The following is a 15,977-nucleotide window of genomic DNA, read 5'->3' as shown; positions in this document are numbered from 1 at the left end:
CACCACAATCGCTTTCCAACTAGACATTCTTAGGCAAAAATTTTTTGAAGGGGAAAACAAGGTGGAGAAACTTTTGGCTCAAAAATTGAAGAAATTTCAAACTCAAAACAATATAGTTAAAATTAAAGATGAAAAAGGATCAATCTTAACAAGTACTAAAGAAATTAGACAGCGCTTCTTACATTTCTATGCGGCACTATATAGTGTGGATGCCATTATTAGCGAATCCGGTATAGATACATATTTACGCACCATGGTGATACCCCTTTTAGCAGAGTTGGGACGTCTTAGCCTTGACAAGGAAATCACAACCTTAGAAGTACAAGCAGCCATTAAACAGCTCAAGGCAAGGAAATCACCAGGACTGGATGGGTACATGGTGAAGTTTTACCAGACCTTTGGGAAGGTCCTTATCGATCCTCTTACCAACATGTTTAATTCGTTAAGAGATAGTGGAGTAATCTCACAGTCAACTAACAAGCCTGGAAATACAGTTTTGGCCAAGCCTGGATGGGATCCATCTTTATGTGGTTCATACCGCCCAATCTCCCTTATTAACCTTGTTTTAAAGATCCTGGCTAAGATTTTGGCAGATAGGTTGAAGGGAGTGGTGGGTGACCTTGTTTTCCCTGACCAATCGGGATTCATCCCTGGTAGGATGGCTTCTGATAATGTCAGGAAGGCGGTAGATTTCATATGGTGGACACAAAAGTAAAATATACCAGCCTTGCTTTTAACTATTGACGCCAAGAAGGCGTTTGATCTAGTACATTGACCTTACTTGTTCAAATTATTAGATCATATGAAATTTGGACCTCAGTAAATTCAATGGATTGCCAAACTGTTGGCTTGTATTAAAGTAAATGGGGGATACTCGGATTCTTTTCAGGTACAAATAGGGACTCGACAAGATTGTCCTCTATCACCGCTTTTGTTTGCACTCTTTCTAGAGCCTTTTGCTATAATAATTCGCAATAATCCAAGAATAAAAGGAATAGATCTTTGGGGTTTTTCGTCTAAATTGGCCCGTTTTGCTGATGATATTTTGTTTTCCATCTCAGATCCTGATGTGTCCCTGACAGATTGTAGCGGAAATTTCGCAGTTCAGCTCCATATCAGTCTTTAAAATAAACTGGGACAAATCAGAGATTTTTAATATTTCTGTCCCACCAGGACAAGCTGAGGACCTAAAGGCAGCCTATGCGTTTACATGGCCAACACGACAGATAAAATATTTAGGGATTTACCTCGCAAGGCTGGATGATATTTATCATCTGAACTATACCCCCTTATTAAATAAGACTTTTCAGGCTAAGACTTTTCAGCTTGGAGAAGAGACGACTGAGGGGGGATATGATAGAGGTGTTTAAAATCATGAGAGGTCTAGAACGGGTAGATGTGAATCGGTTATTTACTCTTTCGGATAGTAGAAAGACTAGGGGGCACTCCATGAAGTTAGCATGGGGCACATTTAAAACTAATCGGAGAAAGTTCTTTTTTACTCAACGCACAATTAAACTCTGGAATTTGTTGCCAGAGGATGTGGTTAGTGCAGTTAGTATAGCTGTGTTTAAAAAAGGATTGGATAAGTTCTTGGAGGAGAAGTCCATTACCTGCTATTAAGTTCACTTAGAGAATAGCCACTGCCATAAGCAATGGTAACATGGAATAGACTTAGTTTTTGGGTACTTGCCAGGTTCTTATGGCCTGGATTGGCCACTGTTGGAAACAGGATGCTGGGCTTGATGGACCCTTGGTCTGACCCAGTATGGCATTTTCTTATGTTATGTTCTTAAAGAGCTGGAGGAGTGGGATAGATACCATATCTCTTGGCTAGGGCACATTGCTGTGTTAAAAATGAATGTTCTACCGTGTCTTATATATCTATTCCAGACTCTTCCGCTACCGGTTCCACAGGTAGAGCTGAAGTTCTGGCAGCGTAGATTGCAGAAATTTATATGGAAGGGTAAGCCCCCTCGCGTATCTAAGAAAAGATTACATTTATCAAAGGAACAGGAAGGACTAGATGTACCTAACTTACTCTGTTATCTCATGGCAGCTCGTTTACGTGACATTCTAAACTGGCATAAAACTCCGGTGGTTAAGATTTGGGTAAAACTGGAGCAGGCATTGGTGGGAGATATGCCTCTACAAGCTCTTATATGGCAACCTTCCAACACCTGGCTTACACTCCAAATGTCACCGCTGCCCCTGCCAAACTACTCTTATGATATGGGATAACTGGAGGAAAAAATTTATGGGAATAAAGGTATGCTCCCCACAATCATACCTCTTTTACAATATGACTTTTCAAATGGGCTACCACGTAAAGCTTTTGTTTCATGGAAGGCAAATCGGATACAAACTATAACGCAAATATGGGGGACCTCAAGGGATGTATTCCTTTCAGAATTTATGCCTTAAATATGATTTACATGCCGGTGATCTGTATCAATATCTACACTAAGACACTTTTTGACCTCGTTGCAGGTGTGTGGAAGCTTGCATCAAGGGGTAACCTTTTTTGAAGGGTTATGCATGGGGGCCAATAAAATGTCTAAGGTTATCTCCAAACTTTATGGCTTTTTAAATTCTGACCTGCCAAAGAAGCCCCACTTTGTTAAGGCATGGGAAAAGGACATTGGTATAGAGGTGGATCTTGAGGGATGGCGTGAAATATATAAGGGAATCGGCAGAGGACTGATAGCATCCTCTCTTATGGAAAATTGCTATAAGTTGTTATATCGCTGGCACTATAGCCCTGTCTATTTACAAAAATTATATCCTGCTAAATCAGGGGAGGTGTTGGAAGGTGTTATTATTTGGGACAGTTGTGGATGGATCCTTGGGCCGGTGGCAGATGATCACGCCCCCGGGGGAAGATCCCGAGAGGGACCACCAGTCAGGCTCAGAGTTTGGAGACAGACACACACTAGTTCTTTTATTAAACAGTATATTGAACTACCAGAGGTGGCAGTAGTGAGCTGGAGTGCCTGGCTGGGCTGTAGTCCCTCAGATACTGGAACAGCGATCGCTGGATGGCTGAGCTGTACAGAAACTGAATATAGTGAGTAGGCAGGGTATGCAGTGTTCAGGAACAGAACCTTGATGGTAACACTCACACAATAGTCTCATAGAAGCAGCCCAGGAGCTGGAATGAATTAGGCCCTTGAGGAGCGAGTACCTGGTTCCAGGGAAAGCTCTGAGAGAGAGATGGTAACTCACTGGTGTTGTAGGCAGCAATGACCTCCTGGCAGAAGTGGAATTCAGAAACAAGTCCGGGAACGTGGGCCTTCGAGGAGCGAGTACCGGTTCTAGACTGCGACCTGAAAAAGCAGAGAGCGAGGCCCCCAAGGAGCGGGTACCCCTGGTAAGTCCGAGGAGGCAGAGTAGCTTAGGTAGAATAACCCCTTGCTAACTTGATTAGTTAGCGATTTCAGAGACCTTAAATATCCGGTGCGGATGACGTCATCTCAGGGGGACGCCCCTGAGGTTCGCGCGCCACTGCTGGTACTTCAGTCGGGGCCGCGCCGTGCACACGCCCTTAGGCTTCTGGGAAACATGGCGGAGTGCAGCGTCCAGCCGGTCCGGGAACGCTGGAGGAGGACGGCAAGATGACGCCACGGTAGCCAGACTTCCATCAAGCAGAGAAGGAGTCGCCAAAGAGGTAAAGAGGGAGGAGTGGAGATGCCGGGCAGCGACGGTCACAACAGAAGGGCTGCCAACAAGCTGGTTCATATCTCCATATGTGGTGGTCCTGCCCATATATTCAACAGTTTTGGCAACAGGTATTTCAATGGCTATCAGCGATGAACTCTTCAGATGAGGATTATATTACAAGCCAAGTCCTTCTGAATGTTTCCACGATTTGGCAAGCCCAGCACACAAAGAAAGTGAATTATTTTGTATTTGTCGCAGCACGATGTGTTATAGCCAAATACTGGGGGACACCTACCCTTCCTCAATTATTCGAGGTACAAAAGAAAGTATCAAATATATTTCAACTTAGTAAAATCACGGCATGCAAACATGAGACGGTTCAGACTTTTCAGAAAATATGGGATCCTTACATCTCTTGGCACGCCTAGGGATGAATTAAGAGACGTGTGATGGCCTTTTATTGTCACGTTCCACCATGTTCACCTTGCTAGGGAGAAGGGAAGGAGTAAGTGGAGTTTCAACGAGGGAAGGCAGAAGGGACCTAATTCTCCTCTTTGGATTCTACGTAAGGGGCGGGGCTGAGTTGTATTTCATTCACCTTCTATTAATTTATAGCACTTTGGTTTTCAGGAGCAAGGGGGGTTGGGGGGGAAAGGGGATGAAAATAGAAGAGTGTAAAGCATAGTCATTTATTATGATTGTCAATGTGCTTTATTGGTTTTATATATGCGATAAGAATGTATACTGATAATGTTACTTGTAGCAGAGTTTAAATGCTAGATTACAATATTTGTTTACACTGTCTCTGAATGCGATATCATTACGGAATGTTCTTATGTAATTGCTCATGGTTTTTTGCACTCTTAATAAAAACTACAATTTAAAAAAAAAAAAATTCAGGGGTCGGCGCATGCAAGGGGGGTGCACACTAGTGCACCTTGCTCATGCCAAGCCCTCGGGGAGACCAGCTGGCTTTCCCTGTTCCTTCCGAGGCCGCTCCGAAATCAGAGCGGCCTCGGAGGGAACTTTCCTTCCTCCCCCCACCTTCCCCTCCCTGACCTGCCCCCCAACCCAAAGAAAACACCCCTTACCTTAGTCTCAGAAGTTACGCCTGCCAGAGGCAGGCGTAACTTGCGCGCACCGGCCAAGTGCCGGCGTGCGATCCCTCAGCCCAGCGGCCTTGCAGAGGCCTCTGGCCACGCCCCCGCCCATTTTTTCAAGCCCCGGGACTTACACACGTCCTGGGGCTTTATGCGCGCCGCCAGGCCTTTTGAAAACAGGCCCGGCGCGCGTAACCCCCACCTGGATTTACGCGCATAGGCTTTTAAAATCTTCCCCTTGGGGTTTAAAATTCCAGGTGTTTTTAGTTTACCTGCATTCTTTACATCTGAAGTTCCAAAACTGCAGAAAATTTGGCAGTTTTGGGGATTGCAACAGACAACACAAGTGCCAATAGTAAGAAACAATGAATGATTATCTGCAAAGCCCTCGGCAACTCAAAATCAAGGTTCTCTGTCCTCATTTGCCCAGCTGTAATCAAGCCATAATCATTCTGTCATTAGTACCCCCACTCCATGCCTGTGGAAGGTGTCATGGACGAGCCCTTAAGGTGGCTGCACGCAGGCTTGGGCTCCTGTTATCATTTTGTCTCTTAGTACATCCAGGGAGTGTAGAGTTTCTAATGCACAGTGAGAATGCACTTATTGGCTGCTTAACGTATCTCAAACTAAAGGCTTGACATATATTATCCGACTCAATACCACGGGCTATATCACAAGATGCAGCATCCCACCATCTGCCCAAAAAACACCTTTGAATGAAAGCTCCAGGAACATTACAACTGTTCCTGCATAGCCTTGCTAATCTTATAACATCAACAGCACTCACAGAGTCACATAAAACAGAAAGCTGGAGACCCACTGGCAGAGTTTAATGTTTATCAGGTTTCACATCTGTATAAAATATCAGATTTTCAAGCTTTTGCACCATTAGTAATCAGAAAACCTCAAGCATAGATGAAAGAATCCATAGCGCGGGGGCTGCCTTTCACAGTCAGAGCCCGAGGAATTACTATGAACTCGGCAAAATCTAAAGCAGCGCCCAATGCTGGGCTCCAATTTAGTTTCATGAGGTTTACCACCCAGGAATGCAGAAAGAGAGAGAGAGGTGCATTATTCTCTCTCAGGTGTATCACAGGGGAAAGGTGATTTCATTTTGCTGCATTTCACTCTAAAGCACCATTGCTGGGGGCGAGAGCTCACTGTCTGGCATCACCAGCAGGAGGCAGTGTTAGTGTCTGTAACCCCCGTATGCACCCAGAAGTCGGCCGTTGGATATTTATACGAGAGTGCAGGGGCAAATGCTTTTGGACTCTACATCTGCAGACCTCTCTGGCAGCCTGGCTTTCCTGCTCTGTGTTTTCGTTCCTGCCTGTGGTTTCCAAACATTAGATCGTGTTGAGTTTGCAAGTAATCGCTGCTTTTCTTGCTCACTCCCAGATCCCCATAAGGTATAAAGTTGTCCTCGCACAGCTGGCCCCATTCTCGCCTGGCTTGTTGAGGCTTTTTGTACCTGTTTCACAGACCCTGATGAGTTATAAACGGAAAATGGCACCGTTGGTGGCTTAAGGTTTGATTTTTCCCTGTTATAAACTGAACTGAGGGATTTCTGTGATTGATTCACAGTTCCTGATGGGTTATATGGTGATGCTGACATAGGTTGCAGGTTATTTCCAGCTCTCCCAGAGTTATAAACTGAACTGAGAGGTTTCTGTGATTGATTCGCTGATGCTGGTGGTTTATTCAGTGATGCTGGCACAGTTTGCAGGTTATTTCCAGCTCTCCCAGAGTTATAAATTGAACTGAGAGGTTTCTGTGTCTGATTCACAGATCCTGATGGGTTATATAGCGATGCTGATATAGGTTGCAGGTTATCTTCCGCTCTCCCAGAGTTATAAACTGAACTGAGAGGTTTCTGTGTCTGATTCACAAATCCTGATGGGTTATATAGTGATGCTGATACAGCTTGCAGGTTATCTTCAGCTCTCCCAGAGTTATAAACTGAACTGAGAGGTTTCTGTGTCTGATTCACAGATCCTGATGGGTTATTTAGTGATACTGATATAGGTTGCAATTTATCTTCAGCTCTCCAAGAATTATAAATTGAACTGAGAGGTTTCTGTGTCTGACTGACATATACCCTTGTCTTGTATTGTGGTGCTGACTCAATCTGTTGGTGCTCTTTAAGTCCCTCTGTATTGTAAAGTGATCTTATTGGTGTCTGGTCCAGCCTCCTATGTTTTTCAGCTTTTGGAGCTGATGCTGGCATTGTTTTCCCAGTGGATGAATAATTTCCTGGCTCTTGGCCTTGAGGTTTTAGGTCACAGAGTCCCAGGCGGCAGGCCTCACAGTGTGCACTCTCGTGTGGTCCATCCTGTTTCCCAGTATAGTTGAAAGCAGAGGTTGTGCTTTTACCACTGAGATCTCTGTAGCACTTCTCCTGGATCCGGCTCACCAGTTTTTCCAGAGCGACCTCAATGTTCTCACTCAGGAATTCTGGCTCCTCAAATGTGGCCCCACTGCATTTTTTACACTCTTGTTTGAAGACCCTCATCTTCACCCAGCCACGTCTCTCTGGCATCGTCTCCAGCTTCATGTGGAAGAGAATCTGTATTTTGGCTGATGCCCATGTCCGGCTACAGCCTGAGCAGCGGAACCTGCAGAACAGAGAAAGGGACAGTAATGGATTTATGTATGTACCCTTATATTGTACCACTGCTTGCATAAAATGTTTAACAAGAGGGAAATTAGGAATAATAAAATGACATGGAGCCTGTGGCACTTTGTGTGATCAGAATGACCAGAGAATAGAGGCAGGCTAGGCTCTGGCTGGCTTTCATTGCACTTTTATTAACATACAACGAGTATTTTGGGATATTCTTGTGAATTCTCCTTTACAGAGCCATATCCCTTAGAAAGAGTATCAGAACTGTACAGATGAATATAAACCGCCACCCCTGCAGGGTCGAAGATTGCTGTTGTGACCGAGGTTGATGGTATCAGTAATGTAGTCGTGAACTAAGTACGGGGCAGCGAGCTCTCAGGTGTTGCCCTACAGGGGTGCTGTTTAAGGTCTTCCTCCCTACTGGGTATCTTTTCAGATAGGGGGTTCGCTAGGGATTGTAATTGCTACCACCCACCTAGTGCAGTCTCTTGCCGGTAAAGAGGGGAGGCAAGGACAAATAAGATATTGTTTTTGGTTTTCTTTTTAATAAATTTATTTAAAAATACTCGTTTAATGAAATCGTACTATTTCTTAATACTATTGTGAATATTCAAAAAACAATTCTCTTAATAAACCTTAAAATATATTTCTTTTTCTTTTCCCAATCACAGATTATCAACTATAAACAAACAAGTAATTATAAAAGAATATATTCAAGCTCCTTCCTACTCATCTATTTATCAGATAAATATTTCAGTTCTTATGCTTTCTTGTTTATTAACTTTAATGTTCCTTATATCATTTCTTTGAAATAAAAGGAAATTGATTCTTTGTATTTTATTTTATTTTCTTTCCCTTATTTAGATCCAGAATTTCTTCTCCTTGTTATATTCAGGTAAGTAAACTTTACTTTTGTTATGGTCTTTTACTTTCCCTTTGTATTTTGTGTCTTTTCTTACTTATTGTTGTAGTTATTCTCAAGTGCACATGTAAAACAATATGCTCAGGCCTGGCAGTAGTAGTTTTAAGTTCTATTATTAAACTTATCTGTTTTTTCTTCTTCTTTTCGTTGCTGGCCAGATGATAATCTTGTCGTTCTTTCGTCCTTTAGTCTTCTTCTTTTCTCTTCTTTTTCTCTGTATGCTGTTTCTTCTTTCTTGTACCTACTAACTTATGCTTTAAATAAACCAATAACAAATACTAACTCCCTGACACCGCTCCAGATCTTCCATAACTAAATACCGGTATATATATGTCAACCTGTGTATTCTGTCTTTCACAGAGCTACTTGTTACTGTTTAACTAGCTAAATTAAATCAAAAGATAATTTGTATTCCCTACCTTTTCTTCTTCTTCTTCTTTCACTTTTATAATTAAAAGAACAATTCCACTATAAATATTTTCATACAGCTCTTTTTCTTTTTGATATTCTTTCACACTGATGAGTTCCTTCTTAACTTATTCATTGGATATAGACAAAAATTCTTTGGATACAATTTTACTTTGCCGTAAAATATTTCCTTATGTAATTTGTTTAATAGCATGTGGTAATTGTGGTAATTTCCTTATGTTCGGTTTAATAGCATGTGGTAATTGAGCTATTATAGTGATATCTTCTTTATAGTGACTGTCACTAAAATGTTATACACTTTATAATGCTCAATTTTATTGCCATTCCATCTCTTCAAAAAAAAAAATAAAAATCTCTATATTGTCTGCACTAATGCAGCCACCACCCTGCTGGAGTTCCCTTCAGCCTCAGGCTCAGCCACAAACAAAAAAAAAACCACAAACATTTCTCATTTTAAACTGAGACCAGCACTGCTCTCCAGTTTTGTTTTGGTTTTGTTTTTTTTAACAAGTGCAGCAGCCGCTGCAAGCAGGAAACAGCTCTATTCTTTTCCCTAAAAGAAACCTTAACACCTCTGAAGCCCTGCTCCAGCTCCCGACAAAGGTAAACTTTTTTATTTAATGTATTTATATTTTTTAGATCTTATCTACATACCCCCCAACTTAAAATAGAATGTTGTCCCTAACATTCCCGCTATACCATTTTTTCACCATAAATTTTAACTTCACATTAGGTTCCAGACAAGGTAAGTTTATAATCTATATGGACAACCATAAACTACAGAGTACAATTAATCATACTTAGAAATATATATATATATATATATATATATATTTTTTTTTTAATCACACTACAAGATGACATAATTTTCATTCAAGTATTTTGCAATTTGCCCTTTGTTTATCCTTGCCTCCCCTCTTTACCGGCAAGAGACTGCACTAGGTGGGTGGTAGCAATTAGAATCCCTATTGAACCCCCTTTCTGAAAAGAGACCCAGTAGGGAGGAAGGCCTTAAACAGCACCCCTGTAGGGCAACACCTGAGAGCTCACTGCCCTGTACATATTTCACGACTACATTACTGATACCATCAACCTCGGTCACGACAGCAATCTTTGACCCTGCAGGGGTGGCAGTTTATATTTGCCTAAAAGATATGCAAATCTTAGGGCTTGCTCTGTTATAACAATTAACTCTGAACCAGGAGAATTCCAAGGATGTTACTGCAGCTCTTCTCTATGAAGCATAGCCAACAATGGCCAAGTCATTTGGTAAACCTTGTACCCGGAGAGAAGCATAACACCGAGCACAATTCCCAGTGATAACCACTCCCTGTTTCTTTCAGGATCCATGAGCAGATCATTTCTTCTCTGGTAAAGCCTTCCATAATGTAATCAATATACCTGCTATTGAAAAAAGCCAAACAATCAGATGAAGTTCACCCTCTACTGTCAGTACAGCATCAGCAACAATCAAAAACTTTGTAGTGTAAAACCAGTTACAAAACTGGATAAACAGTGGGAAAGGGAATCCTCTGATCCTCCTATAATAGTGAGGCACAGCAGAGCTCACTAAACACAAATCTTCCAGCCAAGAAAACACTGGGAAGAAGAGAAAAGCAACTCACGTGAGTCTCTGTCCACAGGAGTTATTGGAGGCTGAAGCTTTCTGGAGCTGCCCTCGGGTGGTGCCAGCTTGAAGCTTGCAAATAAATTGCATTTCCTTTCCATATTTTTTTGGTGGTGCACAGAGCACTTTTCGATTATTGCTAATGTTGCAGTGATGCTAAATGATGAATTTGATCTTATTATTTTCCCTTTTTGGTGAGTAGTGAATGTATGTATAGAATTCTCCCCTAGATTTCTCCTCCTGACTGTGGTGTTGTGCTAGTGATCTCAGGCTGGCTGCTCCCAGTCCTGTTTTTTCTGAAATTCAGTCACTACCAGCTATGTTTACATACTGCAGCTTCCTTCCCAACACAGAGGAAGGAAAAGCCTGCAGAGCCTTGGTTTCAGGAATGCTTTCCACCAGAGATTTATAGTTGTTAGAATGTGGAGATAAAAGAGGGGATAAGGCCTCTGTACAGGTCTATGGTGAGGCCTCAATTGGAGTACTGTGAGGCCATATCTCAAAAAGGATAGAGACAAGATGGAGGCAGTCCAGAGAAGGGCAATCAAAATGGTGTGGTGTCTGTATGAGAAGACCTATGAGGAGAGGCTGAAGGATCTGGATTTGTATACCCTGAAGAAAGGAGGGGCAGGGGAGATATGATACAGACCTACAGACAACTGAAAAGTATTAATAATGCACAAGAATCAAACTCTCAGGTCGATACAGTTATGCCGCGTTAGAAAGAGTGCAGCAGTGCCAGGCGCACCCTCGTTCCCGCACGCACAGTTCTCTTCACCTACCACTCGATACTCTCTTCAAATTGCATGCAAATGCATGCCGCGTCTGCAAAGCATTAGGCGAAGGTTAGGCCCGCGCAACCCATTTTACTGTATAGAGCGCCTATACAGTATCTTGGGTGCGCGGGCCTAACGCTTCACGGCCACGCTGGTATCTGTCATTTCAAATGTCATTTCAAATGACATTTGAAATGACAGGTACCAGGAAGTGGACAGTTATGTTCTCCGATGCTCGGCAAACTTTCCCCCAGCCCCCGCTCACCTGCCCTGGCCGCGTCCGGTCTCCGGTGCAGCCCCAGTCCTGTCCCCTCCTCCCGAAGCAAAAAAAAAAAAAAAACCCGAAAAAGTAGCAAGAGAGCGAGGGGAGAGACGGGCAATCCTAGGCTCGGCCTGCTAGTCCCTTCTCCTCTCCTCCCGAAGCAGGGCGCGAAAAGCAGCCTTGCTCCGGGAGGAGGGGGGGGTGCAGTTTAAAGCGACAAAGCGACTTACTTTTGCAGCCCCCCCCTCCGGACATCGGCGACGACCGCGGCTCCAGCCTCCAGCTGTCAGACAGACGCATCGCATGTGGGAAAGCGGCTCCTATGCGTGCAATTGGCTGCTCAAGACGTGACGTCACGACGTTTGGCGTCACGGCATGTGACGTCACGTCTTGAGCAGCCAATTGCACGCATAGGGGCCGCTTTCCCACGTGCGATGCGTCTGTCTGACAGCTGGAGGCTGGAGGCAGGAGCCGCGGTCGGTCGTCGCCGATGTCCGGAGGGGGGGGGCTGCAAAAGTAAGTCACTTTGTCGCTTTAAACTGCCCCCCCCCCCCTCCTCCCGGAGCAAGGCTGCTTTTCGCGCCCTGCTTCGGGAGGAGAGAACAAGGGACTAGCAGGCCCGAGCCTAGGATTGCCCGGTCGTCGTCGCTGATGTCCGGAGGGGGGGGCTGCAAAAGTAAATCGCTTCGTCGCTTTAAACTGCCCCCCCTCCTCCCGGAGCAAGGCTGCTTTTCGCGCCCTGCTTCGGGAGGAGAGAACAAGGGACTGGCAGGCCCGAGCGTAAGATTGCCCGGTCGTCGTCGCTGATGTCCGGAGGGGAGGGCTGCAAAAGTAAATCGCTTCGTCGCTTTAAACTGCCCCCCCCCCCTCCTCCTGGAGCAAGGCTGCTTTTCGCGCCCTGCTTCGGGAGGAGAGGAGAAGGGACTACCATAGCAGGCCCGAGCCTAGGATTGCCCGTCTCTCCCCTTGCTCTCTTGCTACTTTTTTTCGGGGTTTTTTTTTTTTTTTTGCTTCGGGAGGAGGGGACAGGACTGGGGCTGCACCGGAGACCGGACGCGGCCAGGGCAGGTGAGCGGGAGCTGGGGGAAAGTTTGCCGTCTACCCTTACCCCTGCCTCTAACGCTGGGGTAAGGGTAGGCGGTAAGTTAGCAGGGTAAATGCGCGGCAAAACGGCAGGGTAAAAAAGCGATAGTCGGGGCACGCGTTACTGTATGGGAGGGAATAGCTAATTTGCTCGTTTACATTTAATATACATGCCGCGGGCGGAAGGGGGCACCCGGGGATTTTAAGAGGCGGTAGGGATGAGTTAAAGGGGATAGTGTATCGCGGGAAGGGCTAACGCGGCCGGAAAGTGAGTAGAAGGTGAGTTAGGAGCCGGGTAACCGCGGCCGCACTTTACTGTATCGATCTGCCTATTTGTTGCTAAGAAAACTGTAGAAGAAAGGGTCATAATATGAAGCTTCAAGGGGGTCAAGTCAGGACCAACGTTAGGAAGAATTTCTTCACGGAAAGTGAGGTGGATGCATGGAATTCCCTCCCAGAGGAGGCAGTGGGGACAAGGACAGTAAGGGAAATCAAAAGAGCACGGGATAAACACAGAGGGGAGCATTTTCAAAAGGAGTTACACATGTAAATGTAATTACTATTAATTTTCAAAAGCCATTTATTCTAGTAATGTGCACTTAAGTGAGTAAATGCATAATTCAATGGCATTTATTGTAGCAATTTTCAGAAAACAGTAAATGCCTTTTAAAATCAGGCCCAGAGGATTCATAATGGCTGAATGATGATGATAAACGATACCCAGTGCTGACTGGGTCTTTTTCTGCTGACATGTACTACATTACTATGTTATTTGCTCTTACACACACACACACACACACACACACACACGCTCTCTCACACACCTACATTCTCTCCTGTGATGGGGCTGTGTGTGTGTGTGTGTGTATACGAGGGGGTGGAGTAAATGCACTGTAATGGGACAGTGATGAGATATGCAGCTTGGAATGCAACTACCCTTTGGGATCCTGCCAGGTACTTGTGGCCTGGTTTGGCCTCTGCTGGAAACAGGATGCTGGGCTTGGACCCTTTTTTTATTTTTATTTATTTATTATTTTGTTATACCGAGTTTCATGACTAGAATCACATCAACCCGGTTTACAATTAACAATGTGTGTAAGGTAGAGAGTAACATAGTAAACAATATTCCCAATTCAAACTTCAAATACAGAAAACAATATTATGGATGTGAGAAAGTTACAATAAAACAGGGAAAATTAACTAGGATCTGGAAAGGGGGAGAAATTGAACAAAGAAATATTTACATTTCAGTCAGTTGCATCAATTAATATAATTGTTTAGCAAAAATGAATATTTCATCATTTTTAAATATTTAATATTTAAAAATGAATAATTCAATCAAAAATGAGGATTTAATCAAGGCCTGAGAATGCTTTTTTGAAAAGCCAAGTTTTTAGTCTTTTTCTAAATGTTGACCATACTGGGTCAGGCCCTTGGTCTGACCCAGTATGGCAATTTCTTATATTCTTATGTTCATACCCACAAATATACGCCTGCTTTCCATTCCCCTCTCTCTCTCTCTCTCACACCCCCCTCCAGCCCTTCTCTCATCCCTCAAGCAGATTACCCTCCTTCCCCTCAGACACTGTTCCCTCTAAGCTGTGCACACCCATAAGTTGTGAAACCCGCACACAATGGAAAACATAGCACACACAAGAAATCCGGGTATTATTTGCAGTAGACTGGCTTGTAGTGTTCAAATCTGAACTTGGTTTATAAAACGTTGCACAAAAAAAAATTTTTTTAATTAGAGGGAACTGCTCTCAGCCCCTCCTAACACTTCAATGATTCCCTTTCAACATCTCCTCACCCCCCAACAAAATGATTCCCCTTTCAATACCCTTCTCACCCCTCACAATGATTCGCCTCTCAGCCCCTCCTGCCATCCATCTCAGTGCTCCCCCTCTAATCCCCCTCCTCTCTTCCCAGAACTGATCCGGGTCAGCAGGAGGAGCTGGAGGAGCAGCAGTGCCTCAGGACCTGCCCTCCTGCTCTGACACCCAGGGCCCCACTTGTGCTATGAACTTTGCTGCATTATGGCATCCTGTGGGGTTCAATCAGTTCAGCTCTGAGCAATAATGGAGGATGTGGCTCAAGGCACCGTCCCTTTCCTCCTCCTGCTGGCCTGGAGGTGGCTCAAGGCACTGTCCCCTTCCTCCTCCTGCTGGCTGGATCAGCGGCGGTGAGAGAGAGGAATTGATGGAGGAACGGGATCAGAGAGCGGAGTCGGTCTAAGGTCTTCAGCTCCCATGGACCACTCTAGAAGGGCAGGGGTTGACACAGGCTTCACTGGGCCTCATCAGGAAGGGAGGGGCGGCACAAACGGCTGCATTCTTCAGCCCCTATGGGATCGCAGCCCATCCTGAGCAGTGGGAGTTGGCAAATCTTAAGCCCCACCTGCTGCCCCCAGAATTCTGCTGCCCTAGGCATAGGCCTAATGTATCTGAGCAGAAATGCAGGCCTGGCTGTGATCGTGACACCTTCCCTGAGCAATAAACTTTCTTTAAAAAATGATGCAGCAGTGACAATATACAGACAGACAGACGTATATAAATTAAGATAAATAAATAAAATAAAATGATGCAGCAGTGACAAAATACAGACAGACAGATGGTATATAAATGAAGATAAATAATTATATAAATAAAATGACGCGGCATCTCACCTGCCAAATATCTGCAACGTGTAACGTTTCCATCCCTGGTTCGGCTGGATGGAGTCATCCAGTGCGAGAGTCCAGGGGTCATTCAAGCCCTTCTTCTTAAGTTTGTCTTCTAATATGCTGTTCCAGATATACAAGTCCATGTTCTCTGTTTTGTTTATAGTGGGACTGAGAAATTACCGTAATTACACTATCAGCTTCAGCCCCTGGTTTCTGGAGAAAACCTCTGCGGGAAGGCTCCCCTCTGCTGCATCAGGAAACTGAAAGCAACTTGTACTCTTCAGCATATCGGGCATTGCTCAATGCACACTGCAGTTCCCCAAAGAGTAAAGTCTATTTTTCCAAGCACATGCACCAGGGACTGAGCTGGTAACCCTTCAGCTCCCTTCTGCTACAGGAGCAGCTTCTGTGCACTTCAGGTTTCTTCTTCTCTTTATTACAACGTTCTGTCAAAACATCTGAAAATTCATTTATTACACTCCTGGCACAATAAAATGACACAAAGGAAAATTCAGATCTGCGAAAACATATTTAGCAGTTCAACAGGGCCTGTGCTAGCTTTTTTGCAGCCCTTTGCAATCACTGTGCTGCCCCCCCAGTTCATTCATTCTCTGTCCCGGGCATCCCAAAAAAAACACCCAGCTCCCTTCAGTGATACAAACTTTAAAAACTGACACACACCCCAAACCCATGGCTGGTGCAGGGTATTAACTCATATAATTATTAAATTACATTTAACATATAATTTGTTTACATTTAACATATAATTTGTTAAATGTTAAATGTTAATTGTTAAATGTTTCAATGTAAACCGCCATCGAGGCGACAGTTTC

The 15,977-nt window shown here is 44.2% G+C and overlaps 1 protein-coding gene across 1 annotated transcript; it reads right to left on the bottom strand.

The window, feature by feature from the left end:
- Positions 1 to 4,977: 4,977 nt before the first annotated feature.
- On the bottom strand, positions 4,978 to 15,671 carry LOC115099408 (receptor-transporting protein 3-like). Its single transcript, XM_029617039.1, has 2 exons — positions 15,148 to 15,671; positions 4,978 to 7,375 (listed from the first exon to the last, which is right to left on the bottom strand). Exons 1-2 carry the CDS (start codon positions 15,285 to 15,287, stop codon positions 5,998 to 6,000), a joined length of 1,518 nt encoding a protein of 505 aa, XP_029472899.1. The 5' UTR covers positions 15,288 to 15,671; the 3' UTR covers positions 4,978 to 5,997.
- Between the last annotated feature and the right edge of the window lie 306 nt (positions 15,672 to 15,977).

This window comes from Rhinatrema bivittatum, chromosome 9 (assembly GCF_901001135.1).
Source record: "Rhinatrema bivittatum chromosome 9, aRhiBiv1.1, whole genome shotgun sequence".
In the NCBI taxonomy this organism is placed as follows: Eukaryota; Metazoa; Chordata; class Amphibia; order Gymnophiona; family Rhinatrematidae; genus Rhinatrema; species Rhinatrema bivittatum.
The sequence above is the reverse complement of the archived record's forward strand: the minus strand, read 5'-3'. Positions and strand labels throughout refer to the sequence as shown.

Excerpts from the sequence above, each read along its gene's own strand:
- LOC115099408 (XM_029617039.1), bottom strand. The coding sequence starts at position 15,287 with ATGGACTTGTATATCTGGAACAGCATATTAGAAGACAAACTTAAGAAG. Across the intron at positions 7,376-15,147 it reads ACGTTGCAGATATTTGGCAG|GTTCCGCTGCTCAGGCTGTA; the intron begins GTGAGATGCCGC and ends TCTGTTCTGCAG.